The 14624-nt window shown below is 48.1% G+C and overlaps 1 protein-coding gene across 1 annotated transcript in view; it reads right to left on the reverse strand.

Moving 5' to 3' along the window:
- The window catches only part of LOC128118689 (uncharacterized), a 193972-nt gene that overhangs the window by 132404 nt on the left and 46944 nt on the right, over nt 1–14624 (reverse strand). The window contains 4 exon segments of the mRNA XM_052751515.1: nt 4239–4442; nt 4864–4996; nt 5359–5471; nt 12533–12694. Coding sequence (XP_052607475.1) covers nt 4239–4442; nt 4864–4996; nt 5359–5471; nt 12533–12694 — 612 coding nt within the window.

Genomic DNA, 14624 nt, shown 5'->3' on the forward strand with positions numbered 1-14624 from the left:
GGAGATTCTAAAGGCAGCAGAGGGAAGTGAGGTCTGAGTTCAGCAGGGGCCAGGATGTGCTCAGCCTTATAAATGTCTCCAAGAAGCCTGGTCTTCCCTTGTGGAGAACAGGAAACTCATCAAGGACTTCCAGCAAAATAGCAATCATGTTTACATTTGGGCAAAGACCCTGAGAAACTTATAAAGCAATGAGGGAGACATTCTTCTCTTTAAAATCCTCCATTTCCCACTACCTTAGGAGCTGGTCTCACATCCAAGGAAAGCCAAGCCCCCAGTGGTCTGGCTCACTCTGTCTAGAGGCCTCACCTCCCACCACTTCTTCTCAAAAGCTGCCAACACACCCTGAACTCACCGTGGGCCCTCAGGCTCCCATGACTGAGGAGCCAGCCACAGGCAAGTCCCAACACCAGGAGAAGTCCCTCAACAGGGCTTCTTCTTCTACCCTGCCGTGGTAAGCAGGCACATAAAATGACAAGGTGGCCGAGAGGCTGTAGATGACTTCTTTTGCTAGCACTACTGTTGAGTAAACACTCATTAACATTAGCCAAGATGTTCCTTGTGGGATCAGAACAGGGGCTGAAGGAATGTGCTGGGGAAGAAGCATCCACCTTGGGAGCTGCACCCAGCTCCAATAAACTAGCTTGTCTTTCTGCTTAGTTCCTGGGCTTGAGGAGATGAATGCAGCGGATGGCATCTGGACCCCTCCTCCCCACCCCCAAGGCTGGACATCCTAGTGTAAACATTTGATCCTATTAAAGACCCGACAGAAGGTCCTGCCTGGGGTGTCTCACACTAAAGCAATAGCCGCTGGGGGTGTTTTCAGTGTGATGTCTATCATTTATGAGAGAACAGAAGTGACATGCTGCAAAGCCCCACGATGCTGGTCCTACAGTTAGTAGGGGAGGATGGGTATTTGTCCTCTGTGGTAGTTTGAATAGTGTTGGCCCCCATAAGCTCATACGGAGCGGCATTCGTAGGAGGTGTGGCCTTGTTGGAGGAAGTGTGTCACTGTGGGGGCGGGCTTTGAAGGCTCATATATGCTCAAGCCATCACACCCAGTGTCTCAGTTCACTTCCTGTTGCCTGTAGGTCAAAATGTAGAACTCTCAGCTCCTTCTCCAGCACCATGTCTGCCTGCATGCCACCATGTCCCGCCATGATGATAATGGACTAAACCTCTGAAACTGTAAGCCAGCCCAGTGAAATGTTTTCTTTTATAAGAGTCCCCGTGGTCATGGTGTCTCTTCACAGCAACAGAACACTGACTGAGAGAGCTTTCCTCACTCTAAATCAGAACAAAGCAGGAGAAGACCTTTTGTAAGGACAGTTTTTAAAACTCTATTAGCATAGTATCTTGTTGTGGGATATGTGTACACTGTGTGAGGTGTATCGCTGTGATTGGTGTAATAAAAAGCTGAACAGCCAACAGCTAGGCTGGAGTGAGTTATAGGCAGGACTTCCGGGGAGAGAGAGGAAGAAGAGGAGGAATCGAGGCACGCAGGAGACACAGAGAGGAAACAGGAGGCGCAAGACAGAAGAGAGGTAACACCACGTGACAGACCGTAGATTAATATAAATGGGTTGATCTAAGTCATAAGAGCTAGTTAGGAACAAGCCTAAGCTTTCATAATTAATAAGTCTCCATGTCATTATTTGTGAGCTGACGGCCCAAAGGAAAATTCAACTACAGTATCTGTCATCGAAGCTGTGGTAGGATCAACATAGGAAAGAGAAAGACACACTTGTGTCTGTTGGAAGTGAGTGTTGAGCCTCTTCCGTGGGTCCATGAAGGAGTGGCCAATCGGGCCTGTGATTGAGCTCAGAGGAGGAAGGAAGCTGAGGAATGAGGTGATCAGAGCAGAAGCTGGAGTCTGGTGAAGGAGGAGGAGAATGTTGTCCTGGATACTGAGTGGAAGACTCTAAGGGACTGGGTGAGGAAAAGAAAATATTCCCCAATATCCAGAGCTGCACTGTCCAACACGGTCGCCTCAAGCCAACACGCTTTCTGCAGATGATATGTGCCAGGTTCTAAAGAATTCAAATGAAAGTATGTGTCCTATCCCACCAACGATTTTTAATATTGATTACACGCGAGAATAATGTATCTTGTACATGGGGTTACATGAACTGTATTAAAATTAATTCCACATGTTTCTTCCCGTTTTAAATGTAGCGTGTTTAAATGTAGGACATTTTAAGTTATGCACATTGCTCTCATTATGCTCCTATGCCCAGAGAGAGCCGTCTACGCTCTGTCCACATGACGCAGCAGTTAACAAAATTCCCTGTCTCAGAGGTGCGGCAGGCTTATGTCATTGGCCACAGTCCAGAGTATGACTTGTCTGAAGCCAAGTAGGTTCCACTTTTTACATTTGTCCATCTACTTTCATTCTCCTTAAAAATTTTAATTCATTTTAAAAACATTTATGTACTGTATGTGCGTGTATGCTCATACCACAGAGAGTGTGTAAATGCACATATACATATCACAAGTATGGAGGTCAGAGGTCAACTTACAGGAGTCAGTTTTTCCTACCACCATTTTAGCCCTAGGGATTATACTCAGGTCATAATTTCTTGAAAGCAAGCACCTTTACCCAACAAGCCATCTTGCTGGCCTTTGAATTCTTCTTTTTCAAGACAGTCCCACCATACAACCCAGGATGGGCTCCGTGATCCTCACCTCTGGAGTACTCGTACTACTGGCTGTGTATGAAACACTGTGCCTGGCTTAATCTAGTATCCTTTGGGAAAGAGGGATCAGAAAGTCTCCTGTAGCCAGGTCTGGCCCCCAGCCACGTGGGGGAAGATGACCCTGAACTCCAGATATTTCTACCTGGACCTCAGCAGGTGCTAGGATTATACTCATGCATCACCACATTTGGCTTAGTCTAGCATTGTTTTAAAAGACTTGAAAACAAAAGGGTGTGTGTCCCATTGCCAGAGAGAGTCTTGTAGGGATTTTGTGAGAACATGTGAGACTCAGGCCAGGAGAGGGAAGGACTTCTCACATTCTGCTCCCTATGGAACCAACTACCCTGTGGGTCAACTCTTTCCTTCCCGATTGGCTCCAGAGCACTCTGCTCTCCTGCTCTCCTGAGCTCACGCGGTCACTGTCAGGGTGCGTTTATTAGCTTAGCTTTGAGACAGGGTCTCAATGCACACACGGCTCAAGTGGATCTAAAACTCAGGTACCCCTGCTCAGCTTCCCATGCTGTGATTACAGCAAAGTCACCACACTCGGGTACCCCTGCTCAGCTTCCCACACACTGTGATTACAGTAGAGTCACCACACTCAGATAACCCTGCTCAGCTTACAGCAGAGTCACCACACTCGGGTACCCCTGCTCAGCTTCCCACACACTGTGATTACAGCAGAGTCACCTCACTCAGGTACCCCTGCTCAGCTTCCCACACACTGTGATTACAGCAGTCACTTCACTCAGGTACCCCTGCTCAGCTTCCCACACACTGAGATTACAGCAGAGTCACCTCACTCGGGTACCCCTGCTCAGCTTCCCATGCTGTGATTACAGCAGAGTCACCACACTCGAGTACCCCTGCTCAGCTTCCCACACACTGTGATTACAGCAGTCACCTCACTCAGGTACCCCTGCTCAGCTTCCCACACGCTGTGATTACAGCAGTCACCTCACTCGGGTACCCCTGATCAGCTTCCTACACGCTGTGATTACAGCAGTCACTTCACTCAGGTACCCCTGCTCAGCTTCCCACACGCTGTGATTACAGCAGTCACCACACTCAGGTACCCCTGCTCAGCTTCCCACACGCTGTGATTACAGCAGTCACCTCACTTAGGTACCCCTGCTCAGCTTCCCACACGCTGTGATTACAGCAGTCACCTCACTTGGGTACCCCTGCTCAGCTTCCCACACACTGAGATTACAGCAGTCACCACACTCAGGTACCCCTGCTCAGCTTCCCACACGCTGTGATTACAGCAGTCACCTCACTCGGGTACCCCTGCTCAGCTTACAGCAGAGTCACCACACTCAGGTACCCCTGCTCAGCATTTTTATATGGCCCTCGTTGCCCTCTCTTGTCTGCTGGTCCCCATCCCCCAGCTCCCACTTCTAAATGGTTATTCTCAGTCAGGTTTATTTAGCTTAACATGACTCCCCACCTGTTACTTCCCTGTGTTAACTGATTGTAATGCTAAGAAAAGATAGTTTGGAAGACATACTAATCAGGGCATAAAACCTCAGCCGAATAGCTCACCTTGTGCTCAGCAGGTGTCCCATGGATATAGTGGTGAGCACCTAGGCCTTGCGAGGTGCCCAAGCCTCCTTTTGACATATTTATCCAAGAATTATCTCCCATGGTGGGGACCAGGTTCCCTGAAACCAAGGTAAGGCCTGAAGTGTTAATTGTCAAAGTTCGCTCCACGGATCTGAAGTAGTTAAGAACTCCCAGACAGGCGCGCTGGAACAGAGGGAGAGTAGAATCAGGACACCGCCCTGTGCTTTGCCCTACAGAGCAGAACTTGATGGGGACTTGAAGGGGGCAGCTCTACTGTGTAAAAAGGAAGGTACCATCCCTGGAAGGGACAGATTTCACATACACACACACACACTCAATCAAAGAGTTGCTGGGCAGTGGTGGCACATGCCTTTAATCCCAACACTGGGGAGGCAGAGGCAGGTGGATCTTTGTGAGTTTGAGGCCAGCCTGGGCTACATAATGAGTTCCAGGACAGCCAGAGCTGCTTCACAGAGAAACCCTGTCAGGAAAAACTAAACAAAAATCAAAGAATGAGTGCATTGCTATTAAAGGCAGGAACCCCCATATTCTAGACAATCAGGCATCTCCAGGAATGAAGCCAGGCATGCCTTCGTGCCCACACCTGTAGCTCCCGGATGTGCAGGTGGCGCAGACACAGGAAAGATAAGTAGGCCCCTCTCAGCAGGACAGGATTCCGGTCAGGCTCCGTCTCATCACTCAAGCCCAGCAGCTGGAGGGTCACAGCATAGTTGTATCTTTAGCACACAGAAGACATCGTATGAGCACATCTCACCTCAAGACAGTTCAGAAAATCCGCACATCCCATGGCGTCTGTGACTGAACTGAAGGGGATTTTCAATAGCTACTCTGGAAGGAAAATAATTGCTTCATATGCATAAATATAAAAAGTCATTTCACTAAGCAATTACCCTTTTGAAAGACACAGTCCTGGGGAGAAACATGAATTCAGATATCTGACCCATGTGAATAGCTCTGCTTTCCTTTCGACTTCAAATGTTTTTGAGATAACATGTAAACAACACACTCATCAGTCACTCAGTTTTCCTCACAGTTTTAAATCCATTTCCATGAATCACCAATGTTCAGATGTAATTACCCTGTCCCTGGTTTCTGCTTGAGAGATCCATCAGAACTTTGGCTGAGATGTATTTTTGCAATGTTGTCGTTGCTGGGTTCCACCGAGAGACCATCATCCTTCACATTTTCATGCTATCAAAAAATAGTGTTAGTTCAAACATTTGTGTTACTAACAAAATCACAGGTCATCATAAAGTAAATGTCATGATCCAACACAGTAGGTGTGTCAGTAAAAGTGTCTTAATTCTAACCAGCATATGAAAATCTAGGTTTCTACAGTAAATGACCAAGTAACTGTAACTGTTTTTACCAGATAAATGTTTTATTGACATCTTTTGTATAAAACCCATCCCATTTCTTGTCTTTTACATGGTTCACTTTACAAAAAAATACTTGATAAAACATTTTTCAAGACCACATATGCTTGGACCTTTGAGTTGTATTCTCTCTCTCTCTCTCTCTCTCTCTCTCTCGTGTGTGTGTGTGTGTGTGTGTGTGTGTGTGTGTGTGTGTGTGTGTGTGTGTGTGTGACACATGGGGCTGGGTCATATGTGTGTAGAGATCCGAGATCAACCTTGAATGTTACTCTTCAGGAGCGGTCCATCTTGTTTTTGGGGGTCTCGCACTGGCACTCAGAGCTCATTGATTGGTTAGACTGACTGGCCAGCAAATCCCAGAATCCTGGCTGATCCAGCTCCCAGTGCTGGGATGTCAAATCTGTACACCACGCCCAATGTCTTAGTTAGGGTTTCTATTGCTGCAACCAAACACCATGACCAAAAGCAACTTGGGTTTATTTATCACATTTCCACATCACTGTTCATCAACAAAGGAAGTCAGGACAGAAACTCAAACAGGGCAGGAACCTGAAGGTAGGAGCTGATATAGAAACCATGGAGGGGTGCTGCTTACTGGCTTGCTTCCCATGGTTTGCTCAGCCTGATTTCTTATAGAACCCAGGACCACCAGCTCAGGGATGGCACCTCCCACAATGGGCTGGACCCTCCCCCACTGATCACTAATTGAGAAAATGCCTTACAGCTGGATCTCAAGGAGGCGTTTCCTCAACGACAGCATTCCCTCCTGTCCGATGACTAGCTTGTGTCAAGTTGACACAAGACCAGCCAGTACACCCGACTTGGACCTTCAGCTCCCTCGGCAAGTACCTTATGTCTTTCTAGTTCCTAGACCTGGTTTTTAACAAGAGAAGATTTGGCTAGAGCTATTCGTGGGTGGCCATGTAACCTGTAGCATATAACAGAAAGGCACACTATTAAAAAGAACAGCAGAGAGAACAGGGAGATGGCTCAGAAGGCTTGCTGCACAAACGTGGAAATACATGCTCAGTCCTCAGTCCCTGTGTAAAGTCTGTGACACAGGCCTGTCATCTCAGCACTCGGGGGTGGAGGCAGGAGGATCTCTGGGGCTTGCTGGCCAGTCAGCCTAGCCAATCAGTGAGCTCCAGGTTCAGTGAGAGATCCTGTCCCCAAAAATAGGGTGGATAGAGGTCGAGGGAGACACTTGGCATTGGCCTCTAGCCTCCAATGTGCATGTGTGTATACACACACACACACACACACACACACACACACACACACACACACACACACAGAGAGAGAGAGAGAGAGAGAGAGAGAGAGAGAGAGAGAGAGAGAGAGCAGTAGAGACAGATTTTCCAGATATATTATCACATAGAAAAATCAAGTTACAGAAAGATATTCACAGGGAATGACATGTTATTTAAATAGGAAAGGAAATCCGAACACAAAACTCTCCTGTATGTATTTTAACAGATGTATTCATATGGATGGAAGCAGTAATGACATGTCATAGAGATGGGGGCTGAGCATAGGGGTGGGGCAGTCAGAAGAAATTTAGCTTCTCACTTATGTTCGAATGTTCTAGAAGGATAAGAGTTTATTGCAGAGCATGGTGGCCCACACCTTTAATCCCAGCACTTAGGATGCATCTCTGTGAGTTCAAGGTCAGCCTGGTCTATACAGAGAGTTCAGGACAGTCAGGGTTACAGGGTGAAAACTGGTCTCAAATGAAAAACCAAAACCAAAACAAACAAAAAACTCATTAAAAATTATTTTAAGAAAGAAATGGTGCCTACAGTGAGGAAGCCTGGCAGATGCCCCAAAGTTAACGAAGTGGACAAAATTAACATGGCTTCTGAATTTGTGGTGACTTGTGCTGCTGACAAGCTCCAAGAGCATTCTGCTTCCTCAAACCCACACCCGTACACACACGTACAGAGTGGCCATGAGATTACTCCCCCTCATTCCCCCCAACACACTGTGGTCGTGAGATTACTCCCCCCCAACCCCCCCCCACAGTGGCCATGAGATTACCCCCCCTCAAACACACACACACACACACACACACACACACACACACACACACACACACACACACACATACACAGTGGCCATGAGATCACCCCCCACACACACAAACATATACTGTGGTCATGAGGGAAACAAGCTCCCATTAAGAGTCCCTCTACAATGTGCCTGGCCAGAACCTGGAAAGACTGTGGAGGTCGTGATAAACAAGGAAAGACTGGGACGCTATGGAAGGCAGATGAGCCCTGGCAGATCAACTAAACAGAAAAGGGGCACCGGAAAAAGGCTGCAGCAGAGAGGGGCATTCCCGGGGAAAGTGGGCGAAATCTGCCTGCACTTGGCTGAGCTGACAGTGTGCACCAGGGTTGGTCCTCGGTCGACAGATGCACCGTGATAACGTAACATAGGAGTGACAGGAGAACCCTTTGCAGCTTTTCTGTAAGCCTCGAACTGTAAAAAATTGCCAGGCGGTGGTGGCACACGCCTTTAATCTCAGCACTCAGGAGGCAGAGGCAGGCGGATCTTTGTGAGTTCAAGGCCAGCCTGGTCTACAGAGCGAGATCCAGAACAGGCAAAAAGCTACACAGAGAAACCCTGTCTTGAAAAACCAAAATAAATAAGTAAATAAATAATAAAAAATCGTTTTATTAAAAAATGAAAACCCTAAAGGAAGCTTCACTGACAAACAGCTTTCCCTCCAAGGCTGCGCTACAATTAACTAACGACTGCGTTCTCTCACAGCGGCCAAGGCGCCCAGATCGGCCTTCCTCTGTGCGGAGCACCCTTGAGAAAGATGCTTGCCCTGGCTCTTAGCTGGCAAGTGGCAGCTCGAGTCTGGGTGCTGACCCCGCACACAGGCGCTAACAGGAGCTCCACAGCTGCATGCTTGCAGAACACCACCCAAGCAAGCCTCAGGTCCATGCCCACATTCCAGGGCCCCTCCCAGGTGCCTCTGTTTACCCAATCCTGATTTCACCTGACTGCTACTCGACATTCAGAACGGCAATGTGAGTCCGTGCGGGTCTTGAGTCTGCATAAAGTGACAGCAATACTTGCAGAGGTCACAAATTATGACTCATGGGAAAATTCAGCATAAAAAAAAGTTGGTTGTTGACTCAGGATTTCTTTTCTCAGTGCTGTCTTCCAGCCTGCTCGGAAAGCTCTTTTCCAGGCAGTTTGTGTGCCTGGCTCTTCTTCACACTCAGGTCTTAGCTCGCACACACCCCATCCTAGATGGCGCTGGGCCCAGTATGTCCCCCCACAACGTTGTTTTCTGCCCCATAGTTTTCCTCTTGGTGCTCACAGGTCAGAGACACACTTGCATGTCCATGTTTATTCATTTTCTGTGTGCTGCCTCCCGGGAGCAAGGGCTGAGTATGATCCGTTCCTGGAGCCCAGCACAGTTCCAGGCGTGGGGAAACTTGCTGAAGGTAGAGAGGATGGGAGGGAGGGAGGGAGGGAACAGGCAGGCAGGCTAATATGTAGAGTGATGTGTGTGTGTTATCTGTCTCCAGCTCCAACCCTGGAATCTGAACATTTATGAGTATTCTAAGCCTCTTTATGATCTATGCACCATAAATCAACTTGAAAACACAGTGGTTATGTTTGTGTCTTTGGCCAATTCCAAGAATAACATCCATAAGTCAGCAAATAACCAGAGGAAGTATTTCCCTTCCTTCCTCCCCTCCCTCCCTCTCCCTCCCCCTTACTCTCTCTCCCTCCCCCTTACTCCCCCTCCCATTTCCCTTAAGACAGTGTCTCACTCTGTACTCCAGGCTGCCCTGGAACTCTTGGCAAACCTCCTGCCTTATTCTGGGATTATAGGTGTGAGTCACAGTGCCTGGCTTCCTCCCTCCCTTTCTTTTTAACACTGGGAAGACTGCCTTCATCACAGCTGTGATGAGAGAAGACAGCACCCCATCCCACCTGACTTCCCCTCCCCCCACAGCCCCCTCCCAGGGAAGGAGCAGAGCTGAGGTAAACCTGTGAGTTTCTCCTCTCCTCTGGCCCAGCAAAGGCCAGCGAGAGCCTCCCTCCCGCACTTTCATTTCCAACACAGCTTCCCACATAGCTGCCTTGACTTAGGCTTTCTGCTGCCAGACACCTAGCCATGCCACCCTTAGTTCTCACCAGACACCTAGCCATGCCACCCTTAGTTCTCACCAGACACCTAGCCATGCCACCATTAGCTCTCACCGTGAGCCCTCTGCTTGCCGCCACACGGTCCCATGGAGTCCCCTTTGGCCTCAAGTGCCACCAGCACTCCTATCCCCAGTCCGTTGCAGCCCAGTGGCACCTAGACCTCACTCTTGGGCACATTTTCAAACATCTAACTCCACCGGTCTCCCAGTCCCTCTCTCGCTCTTACCTGCCTCTTTTAAACCATTAGGCCCCTGAACGGTAGCTCTTTCTGCTTTCTGAGCCAGTGAGAAAACAAATTTGTCATCATGCGCTTCAGGTTTTCTGTGTGTTTAGTTTTTCTTTTCCTTTTTTTTTCTTTTTTCTCTTTTTATTTTTAGACAGGATCTCACAAAGCCCAGAACAGCTTTAAACTTGCTGTGTAGAGAGGATGACCCCAAAACATCTGTCTTCCCGCCTCCATCTCCCAAGTGCCAGGATGACGGGAGTGCGTCATCACATCCGTCACCACATCCAGGCCCTCGGATGTTAATTCCTGAAATCTCAGGTACAGGGCGAGTCATTGGCCTCTGGGGTAAACTGTCCAGCACCCATGAAGCCGAGGCTCAGAGGCACCCTGGGCTGAATGCCCAGTCTCTTCTGCCTTCTCCTCCACCCTCTGCCCTGTCTGTTTGGTGAGGAAGCAGAAGACTCAGGAACTTTTAATGTCCCCTTGTTGGTATTCTTTCCTCTCCACAGTGACATATATACCACAGGACAAAACGGCAACGTCAGCCCTCGGCACTGGCAAGATGCCAGCTGAGGAAAGCGCATACTGATAGCTGGGTGTGCCACGGAGGAATCTGGGGGCCGGGGAGACCTGGGCTGACATGCCACGTCTACTGCTGACCTCTGGGGCCAACTCGTTTCTCATTGGGTTCTCTAGATCTGCAATCGGCAGATTAAAAATGACGCCAAAGTGCACGTGTGTGTGTGTGTGTGTGTGTGTGTGTGTGTGCGCGCGCGCACGTGTTGTGTTTGTGTTTGCTTCTAAACGCTTGAGAGCTCACCAGAACCCTTCGGGTCCCACTTTCTACAGCCTGGAATGTAGATGTCCAGGATGTCCGCCAGCCTTCTCCACTTCCCCACTCCTTTAGTTTTCTATGATTTTCCATCCCTCTACAGTTCACTTTAGAAGTTCAAGCAACAGAATTATACCAAAGGAGCTCCAGGGGCTGTTAGCTGTGCGGCTCTCCCTGATGGTCCTGCAGGTGTCACCATAGAGCTCCTCATGGGTCCTCTAACTTTCTGGAGAATGCAAACATCCCTCTCTCGCCCCCAGCAGGGACCAGTCACAAGTGCCTGCATCCTAACCTTGTACTCACCTCCGGGGGGGGGGGGGGGGGGGGGGGGGACGGGACGTGACACCATATCCCTTTCTCGGGGTCACCCCTCTGGCTGTTTCTTCACGCCCTCCCCCCTTGTTCCCCCCAGCTCACCCACTTCCCACTTCCTTTCTTTCATCTCCTTTTTTTTTTCTAGCAACCTTTCCTTTCGGACTATGAACACAGTTGGGTCTTCCCATCCAAAGCAAGCTAATAGGTCACAAAACAACAATAGCAAATTCTAGTTGCAAAAGCATATGGCACCAAGGTCAAGACAAATGGCCGCTAATGCTGTGTGCAGAAACTTCCTCTCACAGCTCAGCTTCATGCCTTTCTCAGAAAAAAAAAAAAAAAAAAAAAAAAAGCCACCTACTGGCTTCCCTGAATTTGATCTCTTCCCCCTTCAATCTAACTCACATGCTGCTGCCACACGAATCCTCCTAAAATACCCTTCTGCGTAGACCACTCCGAGCTTACAGGACACCGGACTCTTTAGTCTGGTGTTATGGGCTTTCATAACCTGGCTTTCCTTCTGCATCAAAAGCGTGGCTTCTCTTTACTATGGTGATATTTTATTTGTGCTGAAATGTGATTTTATTTGTATGTTAATAAAGTTGCCTGGAGATCAGAAGTCACAGCGAGCCATAAGTGGTAGTCAGGTGGTGATGGCACACGCCCTTAATCCTCTCACATGGCAGGCAGAGTCTCTGTGGTCAAGGACATAGCCAAAGCAAGGTGACCCAAACTTTTAATCTCAGTTCCAACCATAGAGACCTAGAGGTCTGTATAGACAGACAGTGATGAGGAAGTCATGTGGTTGGGTTTAGAGCCAATGAGAAGGCAGAACAGAAAGGTAACAAAAAGACAGGACACAGGAAGAAGGTCTCTCTCTCAGGGGAAGGATGGCAGCAAGTGGTAAGATCAGGTGGTCTGAGTTCCTGGCTCCTGCTCTGATCTCTGGGCTTTTAACTCCACACTTCACTGTACTTTTTCACCCACATATGCCCTCTTTTCATGGTCTATGCCAATTCTCTTCTTATTTTTTGGTGCTTCCCATAGCAGTCCATGCTGTTACACAGTCCCACAACAACACACAAGGGTTCCATTGCTGGGTTCTCAGCTCTAGTCAGCACAGGACTTGCAGCCTTGCCGGTGTGGATCTGTGGAAGGCTATGGCAGGTAGAATGAGGGGGATACAGTGGACATCTGTATGCTCCTCTTTCTGATTGTGACAATTAACCTGCGTAGATAAGAGAGCTTTGAGGCAGAAGGTGAATTCCTAAAGGTGGCACACGGGGCCAAAGGGAGGAAAGGGCAAACAGACCATGGGTTCCCGTCCTACCTGGTAGAGCCTGGTGTTGCTATAAATATTCTGCCAGACTTGATCATAGTCACACAGATGCAAAGCCTGAGAGGTTGTGGAAGATGAGCGATGCGGAGCCATAGTCACTGTCTTCACAGCGTGATCCTGGAGCACTTGCAAGACTTTCCCGGGGTCAGAAATCTTAAGTAGAGCAGGGAGAAGAGGTGATGAGCAGACACAAGAAGGCCCCCTTCGTTTCTTGTTTTCCTAACTGCAGTTATTTATTTTGTGTGTGTGTGTGTGTGTGTGTGTGTGTGTGTGTGTGTGTGTGTGTGTGTGTGAGAGAGAGAGAGAGAGAGAGAGAGAGAGGAGACTGTGTGTGTGTCATCTGTGTGTGTGTGTATCCGTGTATGTATGTGCGTATCTGTGTATATGGTGTCACAGCGTGCATGTGCAGGTCAGAGAACAGTTTATGAGAGTTTGTTTTCTCCTTCCATCATGTGGGTCCAGGGGATCAAACTCCAGTTGTCGGGCTTGGAAGCAAGGGCCTCTACCGACTGAACCATCTTACTGGCCCCTGGATCCCTTCTCAAGAATCTGGAAGGGGCCTTAAGTGGGACTTCATTCTTTCAAAAACATTAGGGCCGAGGACATGGCACAGTTGAGAGAGTACTTGGCTAGCATGCATGCAATGATAGGTTCTATCTCCCTCACCACATGAACCTGCCATGGGTGGTACACACCTGTAATCCCAGCACTGGGGAGCTGGATGCCAGAGGATCAAGAGTTCAAGGCCATCCTTAGCTACACAAGGGAGTCTGAGGCCAGACTGGAATACACGAGACCCCGTGTTAAAAAGCAACTAACTTAAACTCAAACATTGTGGTTACCCAAATACATGCATCCATTTGACACCATATAAACTCAGATACACATGGCAGCTTATTCAAAACTCAGAGGCAGCCTCCAGGACAAGATCAGAGAGCATCCTCACAAGCGTTACAGGTGGAAAGAGAAACCCGTCAGCTCTGGGTGCAAATTCGTCCTGTGAGCAAGCGGCAGGCGACGGAGAAGAATGGCACGAGGCCAGCTCAGGCTTCCTAAGGACACAGCCTGAGGCCAGGTCCCTGGGAACTGCTGCCTTTACCACACAGGCCAGTGCATGTCAACCTGACATCAACACTAATGGTCTCCCTCTTCCTGGATTGCTGTAAGACGCCCAGCGCGCAGCAGGTGAATAAACATCCCCTCTCTTCTGGAGGTAAAGAACTGAATAATGTCCCAGGACCGACCTAACAATGACACTCAGACTACTGCATCATTTTAATATCACAAAGAATTCTAAAGGTCGTCTATTCCAGTCCCGTCAAAATCCCAGAGACGTGTGTTCCAAGCTTAGGAAAAGTTCATCATAAAATTCACGTGGAATCTCAAGAAACCCCCAAGAGCCAAACAATTTTGAAAAAGAATAAGGCTGGAGAACTCACACTCAAGTTTAGAAAGTGTCAGAAATAAATAGCAGTCAGAATAGTGTGGCATTTCTGATACCTCAGACGAGTGTAATCACGCATTTCTCAACCTTTCCATGACTGGCTTACTCGTTAGTACCATGTCTTTGAGGGGCATTCATGTTGGAAAATTTGTTAGAAATGTCTTCCCTTTCAAGGCTAAGTAATAATCCCTTTGTCAGAATTAAATAGTAGAAATAAATAGAAGTCGAAATAGGACAGGCCACAGGTCAACGGAGCTCAGAGATAAACCCTCACGCACATGGTCACAGAAAGGATACTGTCCGCATTAATGGTGCTGGAAAACCAAATGGCCACATGCAAAATAATGAAGTTTTATTCTTGTATGTAAAAGTTGACTTGTATGAATTAAAGACATGAAGTTAAGCCCTGAAAGTATAAAACTTCAGAAGAAAACTGGAAAGCTCCATACTAATGGATTCAGCAATTTTCTGTGAGTTAAAAATTTTTTAGACTTATTTATTTTATTTAATATATTTGAGTATTTGACCTGCATGTATGTATGCGTACCACACATGTGCCTGGTGCCTCTGGAGGTCAGTAGAAGGCATTGGATCCCCTGGAACTGGAGTTACAGGTGGTTGTGAGCCACCATGTAGGGA

Source organism: Peromyscus californicus, unplaced genomic scaffold (genome assembly GCF_007827085.1).
Source record: "Peromyscus californicus insignis strain IS unplaced genomic scaffold, ASM782708v3 Scaffold_22__1_contigs__length_63687245, whole genome shotgun sequence".
Classification (NCBI taxonomy): domain Eukaryota; kingdom Metazoa; phylum Chordata; class Mammalia; order Rodentia; family Cricetidae; genus Peromyscus; species Peromyscus californicus.